We start from the raw sequence: 27,266 nt of genomic DNA, 5'->3' as shown, positions 1-27,266 counted from the left end.
TTCATTTATTCGATATATTTAATCAAAACATATGAGATCACAGATTGCAGTTGAAATGGTTTTGGCAGTCTCTCCTTATTTAGTTGGACGGAGATATGTCATTTTAATTTGGGTCTGTCTCCATCTATAACAATATGTATTTGCTTTCTGAATAACTGTTTGTTATTAGTGGATTGGAGATGGATAAGGTACATTTATGAAAACTGTGAGCCGTACTCTGTTCTTGTTCCCAATGTGCACCTCCCATTGATGTCAACATGAGTGCAGGGCAAAGATCACTCCCTAAAACCATAGATGCAGAGATTTGCAAGTAGTCTCCTGTTATCTACTCCAGTCCCCTTGTTTGGCAAGATTTCCTAGATTAGGGTTCCCAGTCTTTCTCCAGGGGTAAGTACCACTGTGGCAGTTTAGAAGTATTGCCGTTACCCCTGGGTGATTTTACCAAGGGTTACCCTCTGTATGATTTTATTCAATCTGCAGTTGCTTTCTAATTGCTCAGAAAGTGCAGGCCATATCTATACCACAAACTAAACTGCTTTACTATTCATTCCCTCTTCCCAAAAGAAGCCTAGGGATTTAGAATCATCATCGAGTTCGAAGGGACTTCAAAGATCATCTAGTCCAATCGTTTGATGCAGAAAATCCACCACTACATAGTATCATGCAGAGCATCATGGATAGTTGGCCATCCAGCCTCTGCTTTAAAAACTCTAATAAAGGCAAGTCCACCACCTTCTGAAGCTGCCTGTTTCATTGTTCCAAAAGCTTGCACCACCAGGGTCTACTTATTGTTTAGTCGAAATCCTTTGCCTTGTAATTTGATCCCACTGATTTGCGTCCTCTGGACCAACAGAAAACAAATTTGCTCTATCATATATTTTTTATGATTTTATTTATTTCCAGACTACCGTTCTGAAACTAACCAAGGCAGTTTATAAAAAGTTCAGAAAATAAAAGCTGTAATCATATAAAAACAGAGTAAAACATTAAAAGCAACATTAAAAACCATCACAACACTTTAAAAAGCCAATTTAACAAGATGTGTCTTGACCCCCTTCCTGAATGCAGAGAGGGTGGAGACTGGTCATATCTCCAAAGGGAGTGGGTGTCATTTATGTGACAACCCTGGGAGATGGCTATCCTATTGTCTCTTGTCTCTTCTGCACGCTAAACATGCCAAGCTCTTTCAAACATTGGTCTTCAAGTTAGAAATATCCTAACAAAGAATTCTCAGCACTTCTCACTAAACTGTAATTTCCAGGATTCTTTAATGAAGATGAAAATGGTATAAAACCAGTATGCCTGAGAGACAGTAGAAAAATAACCCCTAGTTTTGAGTAGTATGACATTTGCTTTGAGTGGTTCTTGTTATTTCTAAAGTTCCACTTCTTCTTCTGTGGAAACTACATCCCACAGTTAGTGTACCAGGTGGCTATGTGTTTTTCCTTGCACATTTAAAAAAATGTTCATAAATGTTCATCCCCCAATCTGATAGTCCACAATAAATGGATTAATTTCCCAGATGCCCCCAAAAGTTAATCCAGACTCTTAATAGGATCCAGATTGGGCCTCTACAACATAGGGATGTCAGAAAATTCCGCCACGGATCTCAGTGAGGCCGAGTGCCAGTGCATTCGGCCCCCCGAAATCTGTGACGGAACGAAGCCCCCCGTCCCACCACCCCACAAAAGGAGCGCGAAACGGGAGACTTACCTGGTGCCGTTCACGCTGCTTTGTGAATGGCGGCTGCGTCTGTGGCCGCCATTCGCTTCCCTATTTTTGCCATGATAGGCTGTGTAAATACTTACATAGCCTATCACGGCTAATGCAGGGACGCCATTTGTGTCCCTGCGGAGGTCGTGATAGGCTACGTAAATATTTACGTAGCCTATCACGGCAAAAAAAGGGAATGCAAATGGCAGCTGCCGTAGCTGCCGCCATTTGCGCTCCCTTTTTTTGCCGTGATAGGCTACATAAATATTTATGTAGCCTATCAGGGCAAAAGGCAAGGGTGCAAATGGCGTAGCGGCCGCCATTTGCGCCCCTGTTTTTTTGCCGTGATAGGCTACGTAAATATTTACGTAGCCTATCACGGCAAAAAAACAGGAATGCAAATGGCAGCTGCTACGCCATTTGCGCCCCTGGTTTTTTTTTTGCTGTGATAGGCTACGTAAATATTTACGTAGCCTATCATGGCCAAAAAACAGGAATGCAAATGGCGGCCGCCATAGCCGCCACCATTTGCGTCCGCAGGCTCCACATGGCGCCTGCAAATGCACCCGGCCGGCAGCTCCACAGAGTTGCCGCGGAGCAGAGCCAGCCGGGTTAGGATTTCGGGGGGAGGTGCAGAGCGCCTCCCCCCCACCGCGAATCACCCCATCAAAAAGGTAAGTGACTTTCGTACATCCCTATATACAACCTGGTGTGAGATGACTACATCATTCCTGCATGCGAAAGCCTAGAGGCTCCCTAGCGAATTTGGAGATCCATTTTGGACTGGGCCATCAGAAATGGTTCACTCTCCACATCTGGAACATCCAGGTTTGATTACAAGAATATGAAGGCATATTCCGTTTCAAACAGAAGAATGCAGTGTCAATTTTAGCAGTTGTCTGTCCTTAATAACTGATGTACCCCATCTTCCCATATGTCTTGGAAAACACACACCACCATTTATGTATGTACTCTATAGTATCTATAATACATACTCAATATGTATAGTCTATAATGAACGGGAAGAATTCTATAATTTCCACCCAACATTTGAGAAGGGGCTTTCTCTGTCTCTTAGGGTGCAATCCTATGCATGTTTAGACAGAGAAAAGGCCTACAACTCTCAGCATGCCCCAGCTGGGGGATGCTGGAAGTTGTAGGCCTTTTTTCTTTCTAAACATGCATAGGATTGCGCCCTTAGCCACTGTGCTTACCATGAAGTACAAATCTGTCAATTTGGTTTTTCTCTGGACTACACATTAGACTGGACTTAACACCAGTGTTGATAAACAGATACAATGATAACCTTAAAAATCACACTGGCCTGCTCAGTGCAGCTGAATCCTGACATGTTGAACTAACCATGAAAAAGTTACTAGTGAAAATCTCATTTCTCCTCTAGAAGATAGACTCTGCTCTTATCTGCATGGCAAACTGCTCAATATCAGTAGCTTTGTCATGGAACAGCCTTCCCATGGATGCATTTCAAATGGCTATGACGCCATAATTTTCTTTTGTGAATTGGGCCTTCATAGTAGCAGTTAGAAATTGGAAACATAGGAGCCCAGAATTTTAGATGGAAAGGTTTTTTCTCTTCTTCTTCATGTTGTTTCCTCATTGCTTAGGAACACTTGTCCTCACCATTTGCTGTAGGAGTGTTTTGAAAACTATCACTTTCCCACTACCGTCTCTTTTCCCCCTTCTAAGGCAATGCCTTTTACTTTGTTACATACCCTTTATTATCTTTGTTACACTCCTGTGTATCTTCCCTAATTTGTTTGTGGTGCTCTGCTAATTTGGAGACGAAGGGCTTTTCTACACAAGGTATTTGTCATGCGCTCATCATTCCTTACTCATGGTTGTTTATGGGTTCTTTAAATGAAGTTGTGACCCTCCAGTTTTGCTTCTGTGTCTAACCATCATTTTTGTAGAGTTTATTTAAAGCAGGGAAAATGTGGCATTTAGTTGTGAGAGTGAAAGAAAGCATGATTTCCTCTTGTGTATTTGTGCTATTCTGCTATACCACAGTGTCACCTAGAGGTTATGGAGCAGAAAAGCAGGAAAGGAAACGTTCTTCGTGGAGTGCTCAGATCTCAATTCTGTTACAAAACTGAAAGCAGAAACAGTGGATTAACAGCCGATTAACAGCCTTTATACAACACAGTATACAGGTGAAGTATAACCTGTGTATCTATGAATATATCCCTAAAGGGCATTTCCCTTTTTTGCAACAATGCCAGATTGGTGACTCATATTTAGATGGTGATTCACTGTAGCTGAGAAAGCCTTTTCAATGACATTAGAGCCTAGTATCCCCATATTTTGTGTGGTGTGAGCATATCTGCACAACATGCAGTTGCAGTTGCCCCACTTCTTCAAGGCCACTGAGAATTTTAATCTAGTTCTCAATAGCGTTTGCAGTTCTTCCCAATTTTGTTTCATCTCCCTAATTCAAAATTAATGGGGATGCTCTTCACTCCTTTGTCTAAGTCACTAATGAAAAGTGACCTAGGGCAGACTTGTCTTCGACATGTCCCCTTACCTACACACTCATCCAGTAATAACTGCTCTGTCCCTCTGACTTCATAACCATTTATGAACCCATTTTTGGGAATACTTTCTAACCCTCATGCCTTTAGTTTAGTTATGAACTTCATGGAAGTTTTGGAGAACTTTGCAAAAATTGAAATGTTTTATTTATTTGTTACCTTCCTGTTGTGCCCATCTTCCAAGTAGCCTAGGCAAATTTGCACCCTATTACTAGTCAGGACGAAGGGTGTTAAGCTTTTGAGATGGAATTTCATTAGGCATTTCCAGTGCATTCTTTGGAACTGGATATAGAATAGAGTGCACCTGGTTCATTTTAGTTTGGTGCAATAGCTAGAGTTTGGGATTTCAACCAGGGAAGATCTGGGTTCGAATCCGTATTGGCAGCAAAGCTCATTAGGTGACCTTGTGTTAGTCTCTCTCTCAGCCTAACCTTCCTCACAAAATTGTTGTGAGAATAAAATGGTGTGTGTTGGGGAGTGGAGGGGAGAAGGAGGAGGAGAGATCATGTATAATGTATATTATTCAGGGCCAGCTCAATACATTTTGCTTCTTGAGGTGAAGGATGGTGCCCCCTACCCGCATTCCAAACTCTGGCTTACAACAGAGGGGAATACTTGGGGAGGGCTCAAGAGGAACAGCTGGGGGGAAGGGGCTGCCACCGCTGACCCCCATCCCCCAGCATTCACTGCCTGAGCCAACTGCCTCATTCTGCCTGGCCCGCAACTGCCCTGAGCTCTGTGGAGGAATGACCGGATAAAAATGTAATAAATTAAGTGTCCCTTTCACACCTAGCGAATTTAAACTTTTTTTTTTTGTCTTTTGACAGGACATTTGGCAAGATTTGTTATTATTTGCCAGTTATCATCCTGGTTCTTTGCAGATTACAAACATTGTGTTTTATTGTTCTAACAATTTAGCAGGCATAGATTTAAGCTCTTGGGCCTATAGTTTTCCTGGTACTCCCTCTTCTCCTCCCATGCATCTTCTCTTGATGATACATAGCATTTGCCCTTTTCCAGCCTTTTGAAGCCTATACAAAAATTGCTAAGGGCCAAGCTACATTTTACTTTGAAGACGTACCAGCAGCTACATCTTTCTTTTGTATTCTAACGTAAGCACAGGGCCCCCTGGCTTGGGTGTAAGGGGGGTTTTAACCCTTGCCTCCCACACTGTGGACCCAATCAGAATGAGCCCTCCCATGCCTGCAATTTTCATTGCCAACAAGGGAACCATTTGTTTCATTAGAGCCACAGTAAGGACCACAGTAAGAGTGTTAAAGCAGCTCTTCCTCCCATGCTAGGGTTCTGATCCAGACTGGGGCCCCAGTGCCTGGTTTAGAGTGAAAAAGAAAGAAAGAAAATATAGCCGCTAGCTATATTTTCAAAGAAATATGTAGTTTGGGTCTTTATTCCACGGTCTTTCCAGTGGTTGTTGCCCATCTAATTCCTTCACACCTCCAACAGTTAGTTCTTCAGGCCTGCCGATTTTGATTCAAAGCAGCCAAATCTATTTTTCTGACCAATTGTCGGCTATTGGGCGATACAGATGTTGTTGTTGTTGTTGTTATCATCCTATTGGTCTCCCCTTATTGCCCATTTTGCTTTTATTAAGCATCTGATCACAATTTACTTAGAGGATATGACTTTTTTTGGTTAACCTTTTAGGGTATGGGTTTGCTCTAGCATTCAGTCACTCCTTTACTGAGATATAGCACAATGTATGTGTTTTGGTGGCCTGCAGTAGAAAGCTGATTTGCATGAATGAACTCAGCTGGACTCTGAAGGTATCAGAGCCGTAGTGTCCAGTTTTAAAACGTGGGAGTTCCTCATGCACTGACCTTAACCACAGTTTGTCAGTGCTAACCAGGGAGAACTGCTAACCTGGAATTTGTAACATGCTTCAGTCTTTGGTATCATATCCTAGGTTGAGGGCATGTGATTAATCTCAGTGATGAATCTCAATTAATGGTGGTGTGGGAAGTTGTATGTGGGAAAAAGAGCAGTTCACTTCTGCTCTATTAATTATGGTTAAATGTTATGCCTGCACCATTCCTAAGTAATGAATGAGTGGGGATTATTAGATGTTTACCATCAGTAAAATTGTCCATGAACAGAATTTGGGGCAATGCCAGTGATTTTATCATGTTACAAAAATAAATGAAAATGCATTGAATATCCTCCATTTATAGGATTTGCAGTTCTTTTAACTTCAAGATATTAATGTTTACGAAATACAGATGATTTCTTTTAGGCCATTGTTGGCCTGTTTTTATTTTTCTACGCTAGTTTGTCTGGGCTTTCCTCTGAGGAACAATTTATCAAGAATTAAATATAACATGTCCTTGAATGTTTTTTTCTCTCCCTCATGTTTATTTTTCATGCCAACAGAAAGTTTAAAAAAGAGAGGAGAAAGCAGCAAAAGAAAAAGAATAAGAAAACTCCACTGTAGGAAAAGGGGGTTATGAGGCCAATCTACAGTATGTTACCATGAACATTTCCTCTTGGGAGTATAGGAAATGACTTGCTTATAAAATTCCTGCAAGCCTAAAATAAGCAAAAATCCCAGATGGATTCTGAGTTTCAAAATGACTGTTTTGAATGAACTCCCCAGGAAAAGGGTGGGCAGCTTATTAAACACTAGGAGACACACTGAAAGTGTATAATGATCAGGAGGATCATGGCTTATGTACACGCATTACTTGCATGCCTTTAAAATAATTATTATCAATACATGATGATGATGATGCAATCAATAGACATAGTATATTAATGTGATTCATAGGCAGACATAGACAGGTCCTATTAATCTACATAGCAGTTTCGCAAACATGGCAGATTCCAAACTATAGGGGGTGGCATGCTCCATTTTCCCTTCAGTATCCTTATTTAGATACTTTTACCCTAAAATGTGAAAATAATGTCTCCTTTGGAAGTTGCTTATGTATGAGCCCCAACTTAGAAAGGAAGATCCTGCTTATGTATGTGCAACTGATGTAGAAATGCATCTGTCTTGCAGTGTTTATCCAGGCTTCGCTGATCTGGCTGGATGGCTCTTGGTGACTATCTGTGTCTATTAGTTGTTACACTTGATTACTTGTTGCACATGGTTAGAACTGGGTGAGGACCATGGACTAAAGTAGCATGAGAATTAAGACGTAGTGAGCATGTGCTTCTTCTTGCTTCCTATCATTTGATATTTGAGCAATTCATTTTCAGATCTCTCTTCAGCAGTGAGGGCTAGAAGCTTTGCTAAAAGATAACATTGGGATTCCCAGCATTCCTATAAAAACCATGTGGTCCAAGTTACACCTGCATCCTGTAGGTCATATGTTGAGCCCGTCGCGCCCCCACCCCCGGTATGTTAGCTTGCTAATGTGGATATAAATACTACATTATGAAACATGTTTGATATATTTAGGATTGTTGCTGTTGCAACTTTATATTGATTATTTGTTTACTGTGCTTGTGTGCCACTTTGAGGAACATTTGGAAAACTGACATAAATAAAACTTGATGATGATGATGATATCTTAGAACATCAATTAATAGTGAAATTACTGTTGTCATTCTATTGATATAGTAAATATCTGCCCGTGTAAATATTGGAGCATGATGATTTGCTTTCTGAATACTCCAGGAGACCAGGGCAGGCTTTAGACATTTTTGCGTCTGAAACAAAAGCCAAAATGACCCTCCTGTGCCCTGGGCTGGAGTTCATTTTATTAATGACGGAAAGAGACGGCAATTCGAAGCAGGAAAATGGTCCAACCTATGGAATCTGCCACTAAAAACTCAGCTTTATGATTTGTTGTTCAGTTGTTCAGTCGTGTCCGATTCTTCGTGACCCCATGGACCATAGCACGCCAGGCCTTCCAGTCCTGCGCTCTCTCCCGGAGCGTGCTCAAGTTCATATTCGTTGCATCGGTGATGCTATCTAGCCATCTCATCCTCTGCCGCCCCTTTTCCTTTTGCCTTCAGTCTTTCCCAGCATCAGGGTCTTTTCCAGGGAGTATTCTCTTTGCATTAGGTGGCCAAAATATTTGAGCTTCAGCTTCAGTATCTGTCCTTCCAATGAGCAGTCAGGGTTGATTTCCTTTAGGATGGACTGATTGGACCTCCTTGCAGTCCAGGGGACTCGTAAGAGTCTTCTCCAGCACCACAGTTCGAAAGCATCAATTCTTCGGTGCTCAGCCTTCCTTATAGTCCAGCTCTCACAGCCATACATTACTACTGGGAAAACCATAGCTTTGATTATACGGACCATTGTGGGCAAGGTGATGTCTCTGCTTCTTACTATGCTGTCTAGGTTTGCCATAGCTTTCCTCCCAAGGAGCAAGCGTGTTTTAATTTCATGGGTACAGTCACCATCTGTGGTGATCTTGGAGCCCAAGAAAATAAAATCTGTCACAGCTTCCATTTCTTCCCCTTCTATATGCCAGGAAGTGATGGGGCCAGATGCCATGATCTTAGTTTTTTTAATGTTGAGTTTCAAACCAGCTTTTGCACTCTCCTCTTTCACCAGTGATCCCCTTCATGGATCACTGCCTTGTTGTGGTGAAGGGGCTTGCATAACTCAGTGAAGCCATAAGTTATGCCGTGCAGGGCCACCCAAGATGGACAGGTCATGGCAGAGAATTCTGACAAAATGTGGTCCACTGGAGAAGGAAATGGCAACCCACTCCAGTATTCTTGCCAAGAAAACCCCATGGAACGTATCACAAGGCTAAAAGATATGACACCGGAAGATGAGCCCCTCAGGTCAGAAGGTGTCCAATATACTACTGGGGAAGAGCAGAGGGCATTTCCAAGTAGCGCCAGAAAGAGTGAAGCGGCTAGGCCAAAGCCGAAAGGACACTCAGCTGTGGATGTGTCTGGTGGTGAAAAGAAAATCCGATGCTGTAAAGAACAATATTGTTTAGGAACCTGGAATGTAAGATCAATGAATCAAGGTAAGCTGGAGGTGGTCAAACATGAGATGGCAAGACTGAACATTGACATCTTGGGAATCAGCGAACTAAAATGGACAAGCATGGGTGAATTTAATTCAGGTGACCATCATATCTACTACTGTGGGCAAGAATCCCTTAGAAGAAATGGAGTAGCACTCATAGCTTTATGATACTTCTTGATAAAGTTGGATCTGCAGATGACTCAAATTAGATGGTGATTTCTTTTCTTAAGCAAACAAACAAACAAACAAACAAACTTAAGTAGGGGCCTGTTTCTACAAGTGATTTACTCCAAACTGGCTGTGTGTGGAGGTTGTTAGGGATACATGATGTCGTGGCTATCCAGCAGCCACCCCGGAGCTTATCAGGGAAAAACTGGATTTCCTGAGACTGCATAAAGTCTGATTCTTTTCCTCAAGTTGGGCTCACCCCGGTATAGTTGCTGTGTGCCACAACCCCCACATTTACCTCTGGTATGCTAGCCCTGCCCGGGGGTGTGCCTTGCACCGTGACCCCGGTCAAGGGGTGTTTCCTGCCCATGGGTTTCCCAGCACAAACCAATTAGTGTCTACTCAGAAGTAACTCCCATTGTGGTCAATGAGGCTTGCCCTCTGAATGCTCACATCAGTACTTACAGAGATCCCCCACAATTGAAATGGCACAGTTCCCTAAGTTTGGTTAAGCATGATCTTGAGGCTCCAATTCTCCGTTGTTTTCTTTATTGCCTTTGTTGTTGTTGTTGTTGTTCAGTCGTTCAGTCGTGTCCGACTCTTCGTGACCCCATGGACCATAGCACGCCAGGCCTTCCTGTCCTGCGCTCTCTCCCGGAGCGTGCTCAAGTTCATATTCATTGCATCCGTGATGCTATCTAGCCATCTCATCCTCTGCCGTCCCCTTCTCCTTTTGCCTTCAGTCTTTCCCAGCATCAGGGACTTTTCCAGGGAGTTTTCTCTTCGCATTAGGTGGCCAAAATATTTGAGCTTCAGCTTCATTATCTGTCCTTCCAAAGAGCAGTCAGGGTTGATTTCCTTTAGGATGGACTGATTTGACCTCCTTGCAGTCCAGGGGACTCGTAAGAGTCTTCTCCAGCACCACAGTTCGAAAGCATCAATTCTTCGGCGCTCAGCCTTCCTTATAGTCCAGCTCTCACAGCCATACATTACTACTGGGAAAACCATAGCTTTGATTAGACGGACCTTTGTCGGCAAGGTGATGTCTCTGCTTCTTACTATGCTGTCTAGGTTGGCCATAGCTTTCCTCCCAAGGAGCAAGCGTCTTTTAATTTCATGGCTACAGTCACCGTCTGCGGTGATCTTGGAGCCCAAGAAAGTAAAATCTGTCACTGCTTCCATTTCTTCCCCTTCTATATGCCAGGAAGTGATAGGGCCAGATGCCATGATCTTCGTTTTTTTAATGTTGAGTTTCAAACCAGCTTTTGCACTCTCCTCTTTCACCCTCAACAAGAGGCTCTTGAGATCCTCTTCGCTTTCTGCCATTAGGGTGGTATCGTCTGCATATCGGAGGTTGTTGATAATTCTCCCGGCAATCTTAATTCCGATCTCTGATTCATCCAACCCGGCATTTCTTTCTCATGATGTACTCTGCATATAAGTTAAATAAGCAGGGTGACAATATGCAGCCTTGTCGTACTCCTTTCCCAATTTTGAACCAATCGGTTGTTCCATGTCTGGTTCTTACTGTTGCTTCTTGACCCTCGTACAGGTTTCTCAGGAGACAGGTAAGGTGGTCTGGTACTCCCATCACTTTAAGAATTTGCCACAGTTTGTTGTGATCCACACAATCAAAGGCTTTAGCGTAGTCAATGAAGCAGAAATAGACGTTTTTCTGGAATTCTCTTGCTTTCTCCATGATGCAGCGAATGTTGGCGATTTGATCTCTAGTTCCTCTGCCTCTTCTAAACCCAGCTTGTACTTCCGGTAGTTCTCGGTTCGCATACTGCTGAAGCCTAGCTTGTAGGATTTTGAGCATCACCTTGCTGGCATGTGAAATGAGCGCAATTGTACGGTAGTTTGAACACTCTTTGGCGTTGCCCTTCTTTGGAATTGGAATGTAAACTGACCTTTTCCAGTCTTGTGGCCACTGTTGAGTGTTCCAGATTTGTTGGCATATTGAATGCAGCACTTTAACAGCATCATCTTTTAGGATTTTAAATAGCTCGGCTGGAATACTGTCATCTCCGCTAGCTTTGTTGTTACTAATGCTTCCTAAGGCCCACTTGACTTCACTCTCTAGGATGTCCAGCTCAAGTTCAGTGACCGCACTATCATGGCTATCAGGGACATTCAAATCTTTCCTGTATAGTTCTTCTGTGTATTCTTGCCACCTCTTCTTAATCTCATCTGCTTCTGTTAGGTCCCTGCCTTCTTTGTCCTTTATCATGCCCGTCTTTGCACAAAACGTTCCCTTGAGATCTCCAATTTTCTTGAAGAGATCTCTAGTCTTTCCCATTCTGTTGTTTTCCTCGATTTCTTTGCATTGTTCATTTAAGAAGGCCTTCTTGTCTCTCCTTGCTATTCTCTGGAACTCTGCATTCAGTTGGGTATATCTTCCCCTTTCTCCCTTGCTTTTCGCTTCCCTTCTTTCGTGAGCTACTTGTAAAGCCTCATCAGACAGCCACTTGGCTTTCTTGCATTTCTTTTTCTTTGGGACGGATTTCGTTGCTGCCTCCTGAACAATGTTACGGACCTCCGTCCATAGTTCCTCAGGCACTCTGTCTATCAGGTCTAATCCCTGAAATCTATTCCTCACCTCCACTGTATATTCATCAGGGATATGATTTAGGTCATACCTGAAAGTTTTAGTGGCTTTCCCTACGTTCTTCAATTTAAGCCGAAATTTTGCAAGAAGCAGCTCATGATCTGAGCCACAGTCAGCTCCAGGTCTTGTTTTTACTGACTGTATGGAGCTTCTCCATCTTTGGCTGCAAAGGACATAATCAATCTGATTTCGATATTGACCATCTGGTGACGTCCATGTGTAGAGTCGCCTCTTGTGCTGTTGGAAAAGAGTGTTTGCTATGATCAGCATGTTCTCTTGGCAAAACTCTATTAGCTTTTGTCCTGCTTCATTTTGTACACCAAGGCCATGCCTGCCTGTTATCCCGGTGATTTCTTGACTTCCTACTTTAGCATTCCAATCCCCTATGATGAAGAGGACATCTTTTTTTGGTGTTAGTTCTAGAAGGTGTTGTAGGTCTTCATAGAACCGATCAACCTCAGCTTCTTCGGCCTCAGTGGTTGGGGCATAGACTTGAATTACTGTGATGTTGAATGGTTTGCCTTGGATTTGTACTGAGATCATTCTATCGTTTTTGAGATTGTACCCCAGTACTGCTTTTCCCACCCTTTTGTTGACTATGAGTGCTACTCCATTTCTTCTAAGGGATTCTTGCCCACAATAGTAGATATGATGGTCACCTGAATTAAATTCGCCCATGCCTGTCCATTTGAGTTCGCTGACTCCCAAGATGTCGATGTTCAATCTTGCCATCTCATGTTTGACCACCTCCAGCTTACCTTGATTCATTGATCTGACATTCCAGGTTCCTAAACAATATTGTTCTTTACAGCATCGGATTTTCTTTTCACCGCCAGACACATCCACAGCTGAGTGTCCTTTCGGGTTTGGCCCAGCCACTTCACTCTTTCTGGCGCTACTTGGAAATACCCTCTGCTCTTCCCCAGTAGCATATTGGACACCTTCCGACCTGAGGGGCTCATCTTCCGGCGTCATCTCTTTTAGCCTTGTGATACGTTCCATGGGGTTTTCTTGGCAAGAATACTGGAGTGGGTTGCCATTTCCTTCTCCAGTGGACCACATTTTGTCAGAACTCTCTGCCATGACCTGTCCGTCTTGGGTGGCCCTGCACGGCATAGCTTATGGCTTCACTGAGTTACGCAAGCCCCTTCGCCACAACAAGGCAGTGATCCATGAAGGGGCTTTATTGCCTTAGGAAGTAATTAAGTCACAGCTTCGTTATAGAGATCCTGCGCAGTATCAGTTTGGTTAGAAAGGGGGCTGGTTTCCCATCCCTGTGTCCCCCCCCCTTTCCCAGCACAAGCATATGCGTGTCTACTCAGAAGTAACACCCATTGTCTTTAATGAGGTTTGGGGCTCGTTGGGAGGCTTGTCTTAAAAATGCGCACCAGGGGAAGGAATTACTTATCTTCCTTATGGAGCCTGGAGCGGGGGAAGCTTCTCTTATTGGCTGAGCAGCCCACACTCAGATGACGTTCACTCTGCCCCCCCCCCCCCCGGAAGTAAGTTATGTGAAGCCACTTAGAATGGTGTGATGTACACCCTTGTGGAGCCCTGCCTAGACCAAAAGCAGGTCCTACAAAAATGCAGGTGAGCCACTCCTTCCTTCTCCTTCCGTTGTTGTGGAAACCAGGCCCATGTAACGTGACTTTTCTTTCTCATCAAGAAAAAAAAGGCCTTTTGAGCCTCTTCTTTTGCCTTAAGCAAAGTGCTATGTGATTGTCTGAAAGTCTGAAGTAAATCTGTAGCTGATACAATTCGGCAAAGTACAGTTGAAATTAAAGCGGTCTGGACTTCTGTGCCCCATACTTTAGGAATAAACTGGAATGAAGCCTGTGGTTCCCCGCTCTCTTGATTTAATCCTCTTTCTCTCCTCTTCATCTGGAAAAAAAGGGTTTTCTCCTCTTCATCTGGAAGATAAATACTATGTATGGTCTTAATACATGATTACGGTGTAATGAACAGGGTGGAGAGCATTGACTTCACAGATATCTCTGAATGTGAGGAATTCAGTAATTGCTACTTTCTGAGCCAGATATGCTCTGTGCTCAGTCATGTAGCAGGTGGAATTCTACCTGGCTGAATAAACTTGCAAAAGTGGAAGACGTTTACCACTCAGGCGATTTTCGGAAGAATTTTGCAGACGTTCATAGCCTGATTAAGTGGTTTATGGCAGTACTTCTTTGCAATTGCAACTTCTTGAACAATGAACAGAAGTGTGAGACAGAATATGTGGCTTGGACAAATGCATAAGAATGTACTTGCTGTTTTCATAGGCAGTGCCTTTTATTTTAGTAACAGTAGATTGCTAAAATGAAAAGAATTCTCTACTTTTCCTTCTCTCCCTTCAATCTCCTTATTATCTAATAGCTAGAAAGGGGTCATTATTACTAAAGCTCATCATAACCACACCATTTCCCCTGCCATCATTTTCAGTGATTCCCTGTCTCTTATAGTGTGTTACGGTTAGCTAACTGACAGTCGGCACGTTTTCAAATGTATTTTCTGACCCATGAGGTTAGAAACTTGCTTTATTTTCCAAGTGGTGACTTTTTTTTAGAATCTAAAACAAGCTCTTGACAACAGATTATCTGTAGAGGGATGTGTACAGAAACTGAGCAGCCCCATAAAGAATGCAGTGGTTTTTAGCAGCTTTGTGTAGATGGCTAACAAAAAGAACTACTCTGCTTATTTCTGACTTTTTCTTATCATTCTAGGTTGCAGTTTTGAACAAAATTCCTATAATAGCTCAGTGTCATGGAAGGTGCCAGACAAACCCTGTATCATGCACCAGTGTCAGGTAAGAAATAGAATTAATGGATTTGAAAGAGACTGGATTTCTGGTATTTGTAACTCTCAAGGAAGGAAGAGAACTACCTTGTATTGATTCATACAGTGAACTTGATCATGGGTTGGGAGTTAAAATGAAGAATCTAGAGTTAAGTGAAGAATGGAAGGCACCATTGGCATAAGGGTTTTGCTGTATATATTCTTTTGCTGGGACATTTGCCTATGAAAATAGCAAGAAAATAAAGATCTCCCCAGGGAAAGATCCAGAGCCTTCTGTGAAAGCACTTTTAGACAGATAAATGGATTCAAGATGTGAAAGGAGTGGGTTTCTGAAAATCTGAAATGTTTATATTAAATATGAAACTAGCCTTAGGCTTCTCAAACCCAAAAATGTTATAGGGTATATCTTAATGTTACTTTTTCCTAACACTTGTGGGTAGCAGAAGCCAAACAGTAAATGTTTAGTTCTTGGAACTTGTAGTTTAAGAATACATTTGGAGGATACATAAGGATAAAACGTATGTCAGATTTTCAAATTTGATTAAATTCAGGTAGGATCCTAAGTGTGTATTTGAGGCCAACACACTGAAGCTTATATAGGGCAACTTTGAAAGACTTTTCAGAAAGTGTAGCTGGTTCAAAACATAGCAGCTAGATTAGTGACTGGGTGGGACCAGATAAAGTACACTAGTTCTTAATAGCTACTCTGACCCCCAGATCATTTCTGGGCATAATTCAAAGTGCTGGTATTGACCTATAAAGCCCTAAGTGGTGACTCAAGTGCCTCAGGGACCACCAGAGAGATCTTTCTTTGGATATCACTGCCATTGGACATGAGGCAGATGTTGACTGGAGGTAGGCTTACCGTGTGGTGGCATCTTGGCTTTGGCACAGTTGCCCCAAGACTTGCCTGGTACCAAACCTTTTCTCCTTCCAGTGCCAGGTGAAACCCTTTTTTATCCTCACAGGCCTTTCAAACACTTGATTTTCTAACTCTGCATTTATCTGGCCACATTGATCTTCCATTGTGTAATAATGTGTTTAACTCTGCTGTTATTGTTTTAACTTTATACTGGGTGCCACTCTGACAATTTTTGTACTGAAGAGCAGGATCTTAAATATCAAAAAGAAATGTTAAAAAACACACCCTGGAGCCAGAAATACATGCAACATGAAATGTGTGGCTACTGCCACAAGTGACAACTGTACATTTAATTCCCCTCTGCGACATCTGTGGCAGCATACCCATGTCATGATGTTGCTGTGTTGTGCCATTGCACCCCCCACCGCCCACCCCGGTAATCATAGGCTGCCACTTGTGAGCAAGAAAACCCCACAACGCTGTGACATCAGGATATGAATAAATTGTCCCAGATGTTTTGGAGAGGGAGGGAGGAATTAAATGCACAGTTGGTGTTTATATTAAATTCAGGCTGGTTAAGCTACTTCCGACCTTCACATACTTGTCCCTTTCAGTGCCTAACTGCAGAAATGGGACACGCGACTTCTATTTAAAACTCAGATTTGGAACTTTTAAAAAGTCTCTCTCTCTCCCTCTGTGTTTAGGAATGCAAACAGGTCCATCAGAAAACAGCAACCTGTGCAAAGAGATCTCCTAATGTATTTATCAAGATTTTAACTTCTGGAGCAAAGAGTACAGAAAGTTATCATTTACTAGACCTCTATCAGCAGAAACATCAGAGATAAGAGGCTTCCATTCTGCAGGAGGAGAACCTTTTATCTCTTTCCATAAGCCTCTTTCCTACAAGAAAGTAGGGTGGCAGGAATGTTTTTATCAGGTCTGTTACCATCAAAGCAGAATGGCTGATTATTTTCATGTTTCCTGTGTGCTAAGGACTTTGGATAAGACTTGAATCCACTCCCGCCCCGCCACATTTCCTTAAGAAGGTTTCTTGGTTTCCTCCCTCATAGCTAGATCTGGCAGGTTCAGATGAGAAGGCCCAAGTACTCCTTGACTTTTGGATTAATCTCAGTATGGGCCATAGTATGCACTTATCAAGCACAGCTGCAGCAGCTGGTTTTCCCAAGTAATGCCCTCAAGCATACTCGGAATAGCTGCAACAATCTGCAACTCATCCCAAGCTCTGTCCTTGATGAAGTGACCCACTTCAGGTTCTTCAAATGAAACTTAGTATTTCACTAAGGAGGTACTAACATTCCTGCCATATTCTTGGGCATATATCATAGAATGCCTCTTATCTCGGTCATAGCTCTGTTCCTTCTCCATCGAGTCATGGTGCCATTTTTTTAAATATGAAAAGCCTCATGGATGGTGGTTGCGGGGAGGAATTCAGAGTGGTGAATTGGTAGGGGAAAGAAGGGGGCACGTAATCTTTTTCCTGCCTGGCATCTTTTCATTACAAATCAGCTCCTGCAGTTGCTTTGCCCATCATGGGATTTGGAAAACATCTTTCCCTATCAGGCAAGCTTTTGGAACCTTGTGCAAGGAAAAGCTGCTGAGGGGCAATTTGGAGAGGAGAAATGTACAGAGAAAAGGTGAAGCACCCATCCCTCTTCTATCCCTTCTCTGATCAAAGTTTGTTGTTGTTGTTCAGTCGTTAAGTTGTGTCCGACTCTTCATGACCGACTCTTTGTGACCCCATAGACCATAGGATGCCAGGCCTTCCTGTCCTCCTCTCACTCCTGGAGTGTGCTCAAGTTCATATTCATTGCATCGGTGATGCTATCTAGCCATCTCATCCTTTGCCATCCCCTTCTCCTTTTGCCTTCAATCTTTCCCAGCATCAGGGTCTTTTCCAGGGAGTTATCTCTTCACATTAGGTGGCCAAAATATTTGAGCTTCAGCTTCAGTATCTGTCCTTCCAATGAGCACTCAGGGTTGATTTCCTTTAGGATGGACTGATTTGACCTCCTTGCAGTCCAGGGGACTCGTAAGAGTCTTCTCCAGCACCACAGTTCGAAACCATTAATTCTTTGGCGCTCAGCCTTCCTTATAGTCCAGCTCACAGCCATATGTTACTACTGGGAAAACCATAGCTTTGATTATATGGACCTTTGTCGGCAAGGTGATGTCTCTGCTTCTTACTATGCTGTCTAGGTTTGCCATAGCTTTCCTCCCAAGGAGCAAGCATCTTTTAATTTCATGGCTGCAATCACCGTCTGTGGTGATCTTGGATCAAAGTTACCCCCTCTTTAAGCAGCTTCTCCTTTTTAAAAAAAGTGATATTAGGGCTCAGTTACAAGCATTGGTGTGTGCCATGGAGTTAGCCCCTGGAGATGGAACTATATTCTGAGGTGGGGACAACGAAGACAACGAAGACAACAACATTACCTTCTTTGCCCACTAAGTAAATGCATCCATTTTGACCTGATTAGACTTCTTATCTTAGACATCTGAATTTTCAAATTTCCAAATTTACATGTGTAGTTCATGTGTACTCTGTTGTGCCTTAGCTACTGACCACCAAAAAAGATTCCACAAGACCTGAATGACTCTGGTAATAGAGTGCTTTAAATAAACTGATCACTCCACCAAAGCTGGTGATTTTAAATTCCCTTGGTCTCCACTACTAATACCTGGCTTTGCTGGTTAACATCTGTTTGTCATCATCTGGTGTTTATATCTATATCTTTTCTTTTTATGTTGAATACCTCTGCCTGAAGAAGAGTTATGTGTCACTTAAAGGCTTGCATCTGACATTTTAAACATAAGTTGGTGCAATGAAGTATCAGCTCGGGCTGGTTAAGCTACTAGGAGCTTTCCCCCACTTTTAGGGATGCTAAAAGGCACATAAGCACCTCGCTTACGCAGTGTGAGAGCATGTATGAATATTGTAATAAAAGACAGAAAGTAGAAAAGTCAGTTTTAAATTTAGCTGCAAAGAAGTATAAAAACTGCTTTAAACTTTATATGTGAAAATGCTTTAAGACTCTGTTTCTTTACCATTATATCAATTATATATATATTGTTCATTTCTGTAGCTTTCTTCAGTTCTTTACTTTTATTTTTGTATTGTGAATCACTGTTGGGTTTGTTGTGATCTCTGGCAGGAAGGAGTGATAACAGAATCAGAGATTCACTGCACTGTCTACTGTAAAAACCCTTCAAAACAGGCAGGAATGTGTTGTCCCACATGTCCAGGTAAGATTCAAAGAGACAGTGCTATATACATCTAAAGTATATGAAAATGCAGTAGATCTGGCTTCTCTGTGTTAATTTCTATGTGGGATATCATGATTGGGAGCTTTCTTCAGAAGATACATGGATAGATTTGATTGGCTATGAGTCAGATGTGAGCAGTTGTGTTCCTTCTTGCACCTTAGATTCTTTTAACTATTTGCTTTTCACTGGATCTCAGTTCTTTCCCATATGCCAAACATACCCATTCACCCTTGGCAGGGAAGGCCTCAATTGGAGGAAAGTGGGTTACTCTGGCAGCCTATTCCTCCCCCACTCCCTGCAGGGCTTTCTATTCTACCACAGCAGAACTGTCCAGGATTCCTAGTTGCCATCTCTCTGGCTGGCCTTTTATGCTGGCCATGCCTTTCTGCACGTTACTTCTCCTAGTCCTCAAACTTAGCAGGACTTCCTGCTCATGCCAAACTGGGCTTGCTGGCACTCTTTGTGCTCTTGCAGCATTGGGTGTTTTCCCCATCATGTTTTCGAGTGGGGCTCACTCCCACATAGAGATGTCAAATTTCCAGCAATTTTGAGGCCATGGAAAAAAACTGTTTTGTTCCTCCCCCACCCCCAATTGAAATTTTGGGAAAAACAAGCAATACTTACTTTTTTTAGTACTCTTTACAGATCTAAAGTCACTTTGTTGCTTTAAGACAGCCTTCCCCAACCTGGCGCCCTCCAGATATTTTGGACTTTAGCTCACATCAGCCTCGGGCAGCAAGGCTAATGGTCAGGAATGCTGGGCATTGTAGTCCAAAACATCTGGAAGCACCACATTGGGAAGGGCTGCTTTAGGAATATGAAACAGTCTTTCTGTTCCTAAAGTTATTTTATATATTACTTAGTTTGCTTATAAAATTATCATTATATTTTAAAACTTTTAAAAGTAAACTCAGTTAGTAAATTTGTAATTATTGTCTGAATAGATTAGAACTACATTACATGACTGCTACAGCATCAGAAACACAGGACTCTATAGAACAAAACCAAAACTGTCAAGAATGCACATTTACAGTCAAGAATGCACACTTTTACAATCAAGAATGTGAGGTGACTGACTCTACTCACATGCTGGGAAAGTGGGCATAAATGTCTATCAGTAAAATATACTTTAGATCAATAACTTTAATAAGGAATGAAAGAACTAACTATGCTGGGAATCTTACAGAGCGGATTAAAATATTTTTTCCCCATGGCTTCATTATTTTCAGACATTTTACATCTCTAGTCTTTCTATAAAAGTGTTCTTATTACATAGTTTTTAGAAATCATTTTGGAGGGAGTAAAGGCTGGGTAACAACATACAAATACTTTGTCCTAAATTCTAATAGAAAATATTTCATAATCCAAAGCTGTTCAACTTTTCCAAACAAAAATGATCCTCAGAAAAAGAAAAGCCCCCCCCGCCCCGATTTTTTCTGGGTTTTTTTTTTCCAGGCCTTCACATCTCTACTCCCACATACTCTTTCCCACCTTTCCAGCTGTCCTCTGAATCCTCCCCAGTTTTGACATCCCCATTGAACTTGGTGTCAAAGATAATCCCAGTTAGGGATGCTGCAGTAATTGGGTAGGTTTGATTTCTGATGCAGATATTTTAGTTTTGCCGGTGTGGACAATTAACCCAAAGTCACATTCTGCCCAATTTTTATGTGATTGACTTTCTGTTGGGGAATTGTTTAGTGGATGAATGTAGTCTCTTGCACCAGCTAGCTGTGGGTTTAAGAATGGGGATGCACATCTGAATGGTCATGTCCTTGAAAGCACTGGGCAGCATTTCTAATTTTGGGGTGTGCATTCCGATGCACATTCAATTTACTCTTGCAGTTTGTAAAAGTAAGGAAACTTTCCAGAATTTTTATGAATATCTGAGAACATTGGGCAGAAAAGCAGAAAACCCATGAGAAACAGAGGGTAAAGCTTCACATGTCCCTAACTATAATATTACAAATTAATTCTTACCAAAGCTTAGGAGATAACTATTTCCCAAGTCTAGGACATGGATGGGCAGAGAGTAGATTGGGATCTACTAGTAGATCTTTGGGTGATTTACAACAGATTAGCAAGGATTTCTGTCTCCCAATTGTTTAATAATAGCAACAGTAAAATGACCCACCCCCACCCACCATTCTACTGCTGAAATGAAGAAAGTTTGTGGTAACCAGCAGTGGTTTTGGTGTGGTACGAGTGGTTTTCAGTTCGGTTCTGGTATTCCAAACAAATTCCTGGACTCCAAATTCTTTAGAATTTAAACGTATGTCTACTGCACCTGGGTCCAGTTGATGGATCTTGGGGTCTGGTAAGATCCCACAAGCCTGAAATCTGGTCAGATCTGATCTAGGGAACAATGCTGCAGTTGATAACACCTATAACACAATTTGTGTTTTGAAACAGCATCATATCATTGGCTCAGATTTGGTTTGTTATCCACCATCATGCCTAAATCATTCTTTAACATGCTGCTTCCTGTTTATTTTATGGCTGCGTTTAGTTGTTCTTCTTTCGCCCATAGAGTGCTTTATATTTGTCCTTGCTGATGTATTCCCACCACCCTTTCTTCAAAAACATTTTGAATTTTCATTCTGTTATTCTGTAGTAATTGGAATATGACTGGAATAATGTTTTGTATCAACTGCAAATTTGATAATGATATTATTCACATTACTGTTCACTCTTCAGTACATATCATCTCTGAAGATATTGAATAATATGAGAACCAACAATGACCCTACAGAATATCTGTGGATACCTCTCTTCTTTACAAGATTGCTCCATTAATTATTACTACCTTCTTCATGCAATTTGTTTGTCTAAACACTTACCCTACCTTACAGTAACTTATCCTAGAGTGTTATGAACTTCATTATGAGGATTTAACTGGGATGTGTCTAGGTCACAAGTCTTTCAGAAGACCAGTGGTGTTTTGATCCCAGGTCTATTCTCCTTGTCCACTAGTCCCATTAGGTTGGACTGCCATGCATGGTGCTCTCTCCTCCACCCGTTATATGTAAAAGTGGTTTTGTGTGATTGTCACTGAACATATGAAGCTGCCTTATACATTAGAGCATTGGTCCGTGTGGCCCAGTATTGCCTACACTGTCGTATGAGAAACTGAAGCAAAGTTGGCATGCTTTTCTTTATCTTGAGCAATCCCTACCTCAGTTCCTCATCACTTAGGGTATCACATTGCCCAATGTTCACAATAACTCTTTAGTTCTATATAATACAATCAATACATAATTGTGATATCCAGGATACCTACCGGGATTACATAGCTGTTACTGTTCCATGTTTCTTAAAATTCAGATTCCTGAGATGTGTAACGCATTAATCAGAACTCTCTGCTTAATGCATTTTAATTAAGTTCCTAGACCTTTGCGGTTATGAAGGTAAGATATAAAATGTTAATGTGGTGCACCCTAAAGGCTTGGAAATGAAAAGGCAATTAACAGGATTCCCCATATGTGCTCATATTATTTTAGATAATGATTTTATCTGAACTTGTGATTTGCAAACTGTTAGAACTGGTAATACTTTTCTCCTGTGGTATATGAGAGATCATGTGTAGATAGGGGGAAAACCTATTTAAAAAAATTCTGTTTTTTCCAGGTTGTACATTTGAAGGTAGACATTACTATGAAGGTGAGGAATTTCGGCCTGGAGGGAACAAATGCATCACGTGTGCTTGTATTGTAAGTCTTTGGCATTCTGTCAGTGCATATGACTTTTAAAATTGATGATGATGATGATCTGGAGCTCAGATTCTGGGAGCAAAAGAAGATTTATGGCACAATTGGTGTTTTCTGCTTAGCGCAAATGTCATTTTCAATATAGAGCACTGGATTTTGATTGGTTTAGGAATTTGGGCTTGTCTCTTACTGGCACAGAGATAAACAGTTTATAAATATCTATCAGGAAGCAACTGTTGGTTTCTCCCCCACCCCCGCCCCAAGTTAGTGTTGCATGGTGTAGCGAACAACAAGAAAGTCTGTCAAACCCTGTACATGATAGTAGTTTCTTATGGTGTCCGTCAGAAGAGGCCATTTGACACACTATAGAAAAATGCAGCGTATACTGGAAACATTTGCTTGCCAGGAAGCAGAACCAGCAAAATGGCTTGCTAGCCCTTGTGCAGTTCTTGCCAGCTGAAGATTTGATTGTGCATCAGCCACTAGGTCAGGGTTGGCCAACCTCTGTGTTTCGGAGGGCCACTGTGTTCTCCAGATAATGGTCCTGAAGTGTGTACAAACAGACATCCTCACAAGCGCTCAAGCTCCTTTATAAAGTTTTCATCATCTAGCAGAAAATACTTCACAGTTAAGGAACAAATGTGCGTGGGCATAGCACTGCATATATGTATGTACTATGTATATATTACATACAAAACACAAAGGGAGGTGTAACATTATAGTGTGGAATATATTCATTTCTTACAATCTGAAAGCATTTTTTCTATTCCTTATGTGTGAAATTGTGAGCAAACTTGTTACCATACCTTGATTACAATTTGGCAGGGTCTCCAGGGGGCCAGATAAAAGAATGGCTGGAAAGGCCAGATTTAGGTCATCAGTTGACAATCCCTCCTTTAGAAAAATAAGGATTAGTTGGCTTAGGTGTCATCTGCCTGAGATCTACTTTATATATTACCTCAGGCATGTGATTACTGCTGCCTCTGTAATTATTCTCATGCCGCTCTGGTAACATGTAAAACTCCCACCAAAGTAGTTAGGACGGGTTGCGTGGTCCTATACCACAGGTGAGATGCCTGCTGATACTGAATATGCATTTAAAATTAACTTTAGGAATGTGGAAAATGCAAAAAGTGATTATAATTACACGGCTGAGAAAAATGCCCGAAGTGTAACCCAAGCAGAAAGGATTTCGACTGCAGTCCTATACCCACTTCACTTGTAATAAACTCCACTGAACCAAAGGGGCTTACTTTTGAGTATATGTCTATGGGATTTATTTATTTATTTATTTATTTATTTATTAATTACACTTTTGGACTGCCCAATAACTGGGATTGTCTGGATGATGCACAAATAAATAAAAAAAATAACATACAAAAAAGTAAACGATGATAAAAGAACATATAATAAAGCCAAGATAAACTTGCAGCAAGTGGGCAAAAATAGTGCAGCATGTAAAATCAAAGTAAAAACAGCAGCAAAATAAAACAGTATAAATAAAAGATATCAAAGCACTAAAAAAGTTATTAAAATGCCTGAGAGAATAAAAAGGTCACCTGGAGCTGAAAAGACTATACCATAGGCATCAGGATTGTCTCTCTGGGAAAGGCAATTCACAGACAGGGCACCATCACTAAAAAGGCCCTCTCTCTTGTAGCCATCCACCTTGCTTCATTTGGTGGGGGCACCTGGAGGAGAGCCTCTGAGGATGACTGTAGGGTCTGAGTGGGCAGATATGGGAGGAGACGTTTCTTCAGGTAATGTGGCCCCCAGCTATTTAGAGCTTTAAACACTGAAATTAGCACTATGAATCTGGCATAAAAACAGACTGGTGGCCAGTGTGGGTGGCCCAGTATTGGTGTAACCTCTGCCTGTGGGGCTTAACTAGAATAAAATTTGAAAGGATTTGACTTGAAAAAGCTTCCTTTAGTTAGAACCACAGTTATTCATAAAACAGTACAGCAGTTGCCTGTACATAGTGCTAAATGCACAAGTATCATATTAACATAAGAACAATGCAATCAGTAGTCACTATTAGTCCAAAGAGAAAGACATAACTTTGTTTGCAAACTTTGGAGGCAGCCAGTCGAAATGGGGGCTGGACACCAAAGTGCTGGACACTTCAGTTATTCCTCTACAGACAGCTTCAGTTCCAAAACAGGACAGCATCAGCAAATGGCAACTTATACATTGCAGCTTGAAAGTGATATACCTGTAATAACTGTGCAACCGTAACAAATACCAGAAATACAAAAATGCATGTCCCATCCCATTGTATATCAATCATGCATATACATCAGTTCAATTTACTTTATACGTGATGACGGAGCCCATCATTATTATTCAGCTCCCCAGCAGAACAAACTGAGTCCTTTCCTCTTATCTCTCCCCTGAATGATGATCCCTTCCCTGCTAGGCTAGACCAACCATTTCATGGAGGTTACATTGGCATAATACAATAATCACAGCCAGTCCCAGTTAGCAGCCTAGCTGGCCTGTTTTAAACTAACTGTTTTGGATGTTTTTGAGCCATTTCCAAAGGTAGCCACATATACAGTGCATTGCAATAGTCCAAGTAATTTCACTGTTAAAAGTACTAGTGGACTCAGGCTCAGTTACAGTATGTCCCGTATAAGGAGATCTTAAATGTATGGTTCTTAATTATTTGCCAGTAGTCCCATGTTGAAGGACTCTGTTTTTATCCTTCTCTTTCTATAATAGAAAAGTATAGTCCAAGTAATTTCACTGTTAAAAGTACTAGTGGACTCAGGCTCAGTTACAGTATGTCCCGTATAAGGAGATCTTAAATGTATGGTTCTTAATTATTTGCCAGTAGTCCCATGTTGAAGGACTCTGGTTTTTATCCTTCTCTTTCTATAATAGAAAAGTATAGTCCAAGTAATTTCACTGTTAAAAGTACTAGTGGACTCAGGCTCAGTTACAGTATGTCCCGTATAAGGAGATCTTAAATGTATGGTTCTTAATTATTTGCCAGTAGTCCCATGTTGAAGGACTCTGTTTTTATCCTTCTCTTTCTATAATAGAAAAGTAAATGCGATAATAGATTTGAATAATTGCATAGATATGGAAAGTCACGCTGATTTACTAAATTGCAGAGTATACCATGTCTTACCAAGGAGAAGGATGTCTAGTGGTGCTACACACATCTTGCCCAAGTGTTGAATTTAGAAAGCCTCAGTTTAACCTGACATCCACAGTAGAAGGAGCCAGGGGGCTGGGAATAGCCATTGCCTGATACCTTGGTGAGCTGGTGTTAGGGGGATCAATGATCTGATTCAGTATGAGGCACCTCCTTTACACATCCCGTATCTTGCAGTGGAATGCACAGGCATTGATTTCCTGCCCTCCTTAAATGTGATCCACTTCGTTGTACCCATTGGTTTGACAAGTGTCTTCAGAACAGTTATCTTTGGCTGATAACTAGCATAAGGTAAAAAAAGAAGTACTGTATAACACCTCCCTATTGGCAACTTTGCACATGGCACAGACGTGTTCCATAACTTATAGGACCTGGCCCCCGATGGCTTCAATTAATCATTCAGCACAAACGGATACAGCTCAAGTCAGATCAGAAGATGTGTGTTTGCTTTTGCCTGGGGTGAAGTTGGCTGTGTCTCCTCTCCAACACCACCTTAACTTCATCAGACAGGAGTTGCATCTTGATTAATATGATTAATAAGTTGCCAATTCGTCAGTATTTCCTTCCCCACCCTTTCCATTCCTACCCAAATAAAGCCAGCAGACTAGGACAAGGTGTTTGTCAGTAGAAACAAAACTTTAAGCAAATTGAAGAGCAATTCAGTCCTCCTTCTTCAAGCTATGCCTGTCTTGGTTGTTGTTTCCTTCATTCTTCCTCTGTCCCACCTGCTTATTTTCCTTTGGATTAGGATCACAGTTCCACCTGTGTGATGTAGCTTGATCAGGACCTGTGGAGCCAACATGTTGCAGTAGTTTGCTGCCTGTGCTCGAATGGTTTTCCCCCTCCCATTAAAAAAAAAAGAACAAGATTGCAGCAGCAAACCTCTTATCAGAGAAGTAGGGCGGATGTCTTGTTTCGGATACCTATCTAGTCATGCGATGGTATGGGAACTGGCTTGTGAGTGATATGCTGCAACATGTGAGGACTTTATGAGATGGAAGGTATTTTTCTCCACCCCTAATTAGATCTCCACTGTGATTTGAGATTGCAGTCATTCAGCATGACTTCTGTAAGGGAGGAAGATGCAAACTGAGGGAGAGGAGGATGAGAAGGACTAAACAAAAGTTTATGCAAGGATCCCCCCTCCCCTGCCCCAGTTTTGGATATAGTTGATAGATGGAAAAACACAAGACAGTTTTGTTCAACTACAAACTCCCATTCTCAGGAATGTCTGACGGTCAGAGCCTAGAATAGCACAGCAGCATGCTTCGAATAAACCAGAAAAATGTAGCTAGGCTAAAGTAATTCATTCTAATACAGCTGTGCAGTTGCCATCTGCCTGCTCTTGGGGTGAGAAGCAATATCACCCAGGGAGCAGCCAAGGGGCAAATTGCCCCTGCTGCTTACCTTCTTGTCTCGTCCCAGCATTATTCTGTTTCCAAGTACCTTTCATGGTTGGACTGACAGCCAGCGCAG

At 41.8% G+C, this 27,266-nt stretch overlaps 1 protein-coding gene across 1 annotated transcript in view; it reads left to right on the top strand.

Moving 5' to 3' along the window:
• The window catches only part of BMPER (BMP binding endothelial regulator), a 237,607-nt gene that overhangs the window by 40,333 nt on the left and 170,008 nt on the right, over window positions 1-27,266 (top strand). Inside the window, exons 4-6 of the mRNA XM_084860403.1 lie at window positions 14,707-14,789; window positions 18,812-18,902; window positions 22,548-22,630. Coding sequence (XP_084716529.1) covers window positions 14,707-14,789; window positions 18,812-18,902; window positions 22,548-22,630 — 257 coding nt within the window. The remainder of the gene's footprint in view (window positions 1-14,706; window positions 14,790-18,811; window positions 18,903-22,547; window positions 22,631-27,266) is intronic.

This window comes from Heloderma suspectum, chromosome 5, assembly GCF_057233095.1.
Source record: "Heloderma suspectum isolate Gila_16-S chromosome 5, 16-S_ref, whole genome shotgun sequence".
NCBI classification, from domain to species: domain Eukaryota; kingdom Metazoa; phylum Chordata; class Lepidosauria; order Squamata; family Helodermatidae; genus Heloderma; species Heloderma suspectum.
This window is presented reverse-complemented; position numbering and strand designations above follow the sequence as displayed.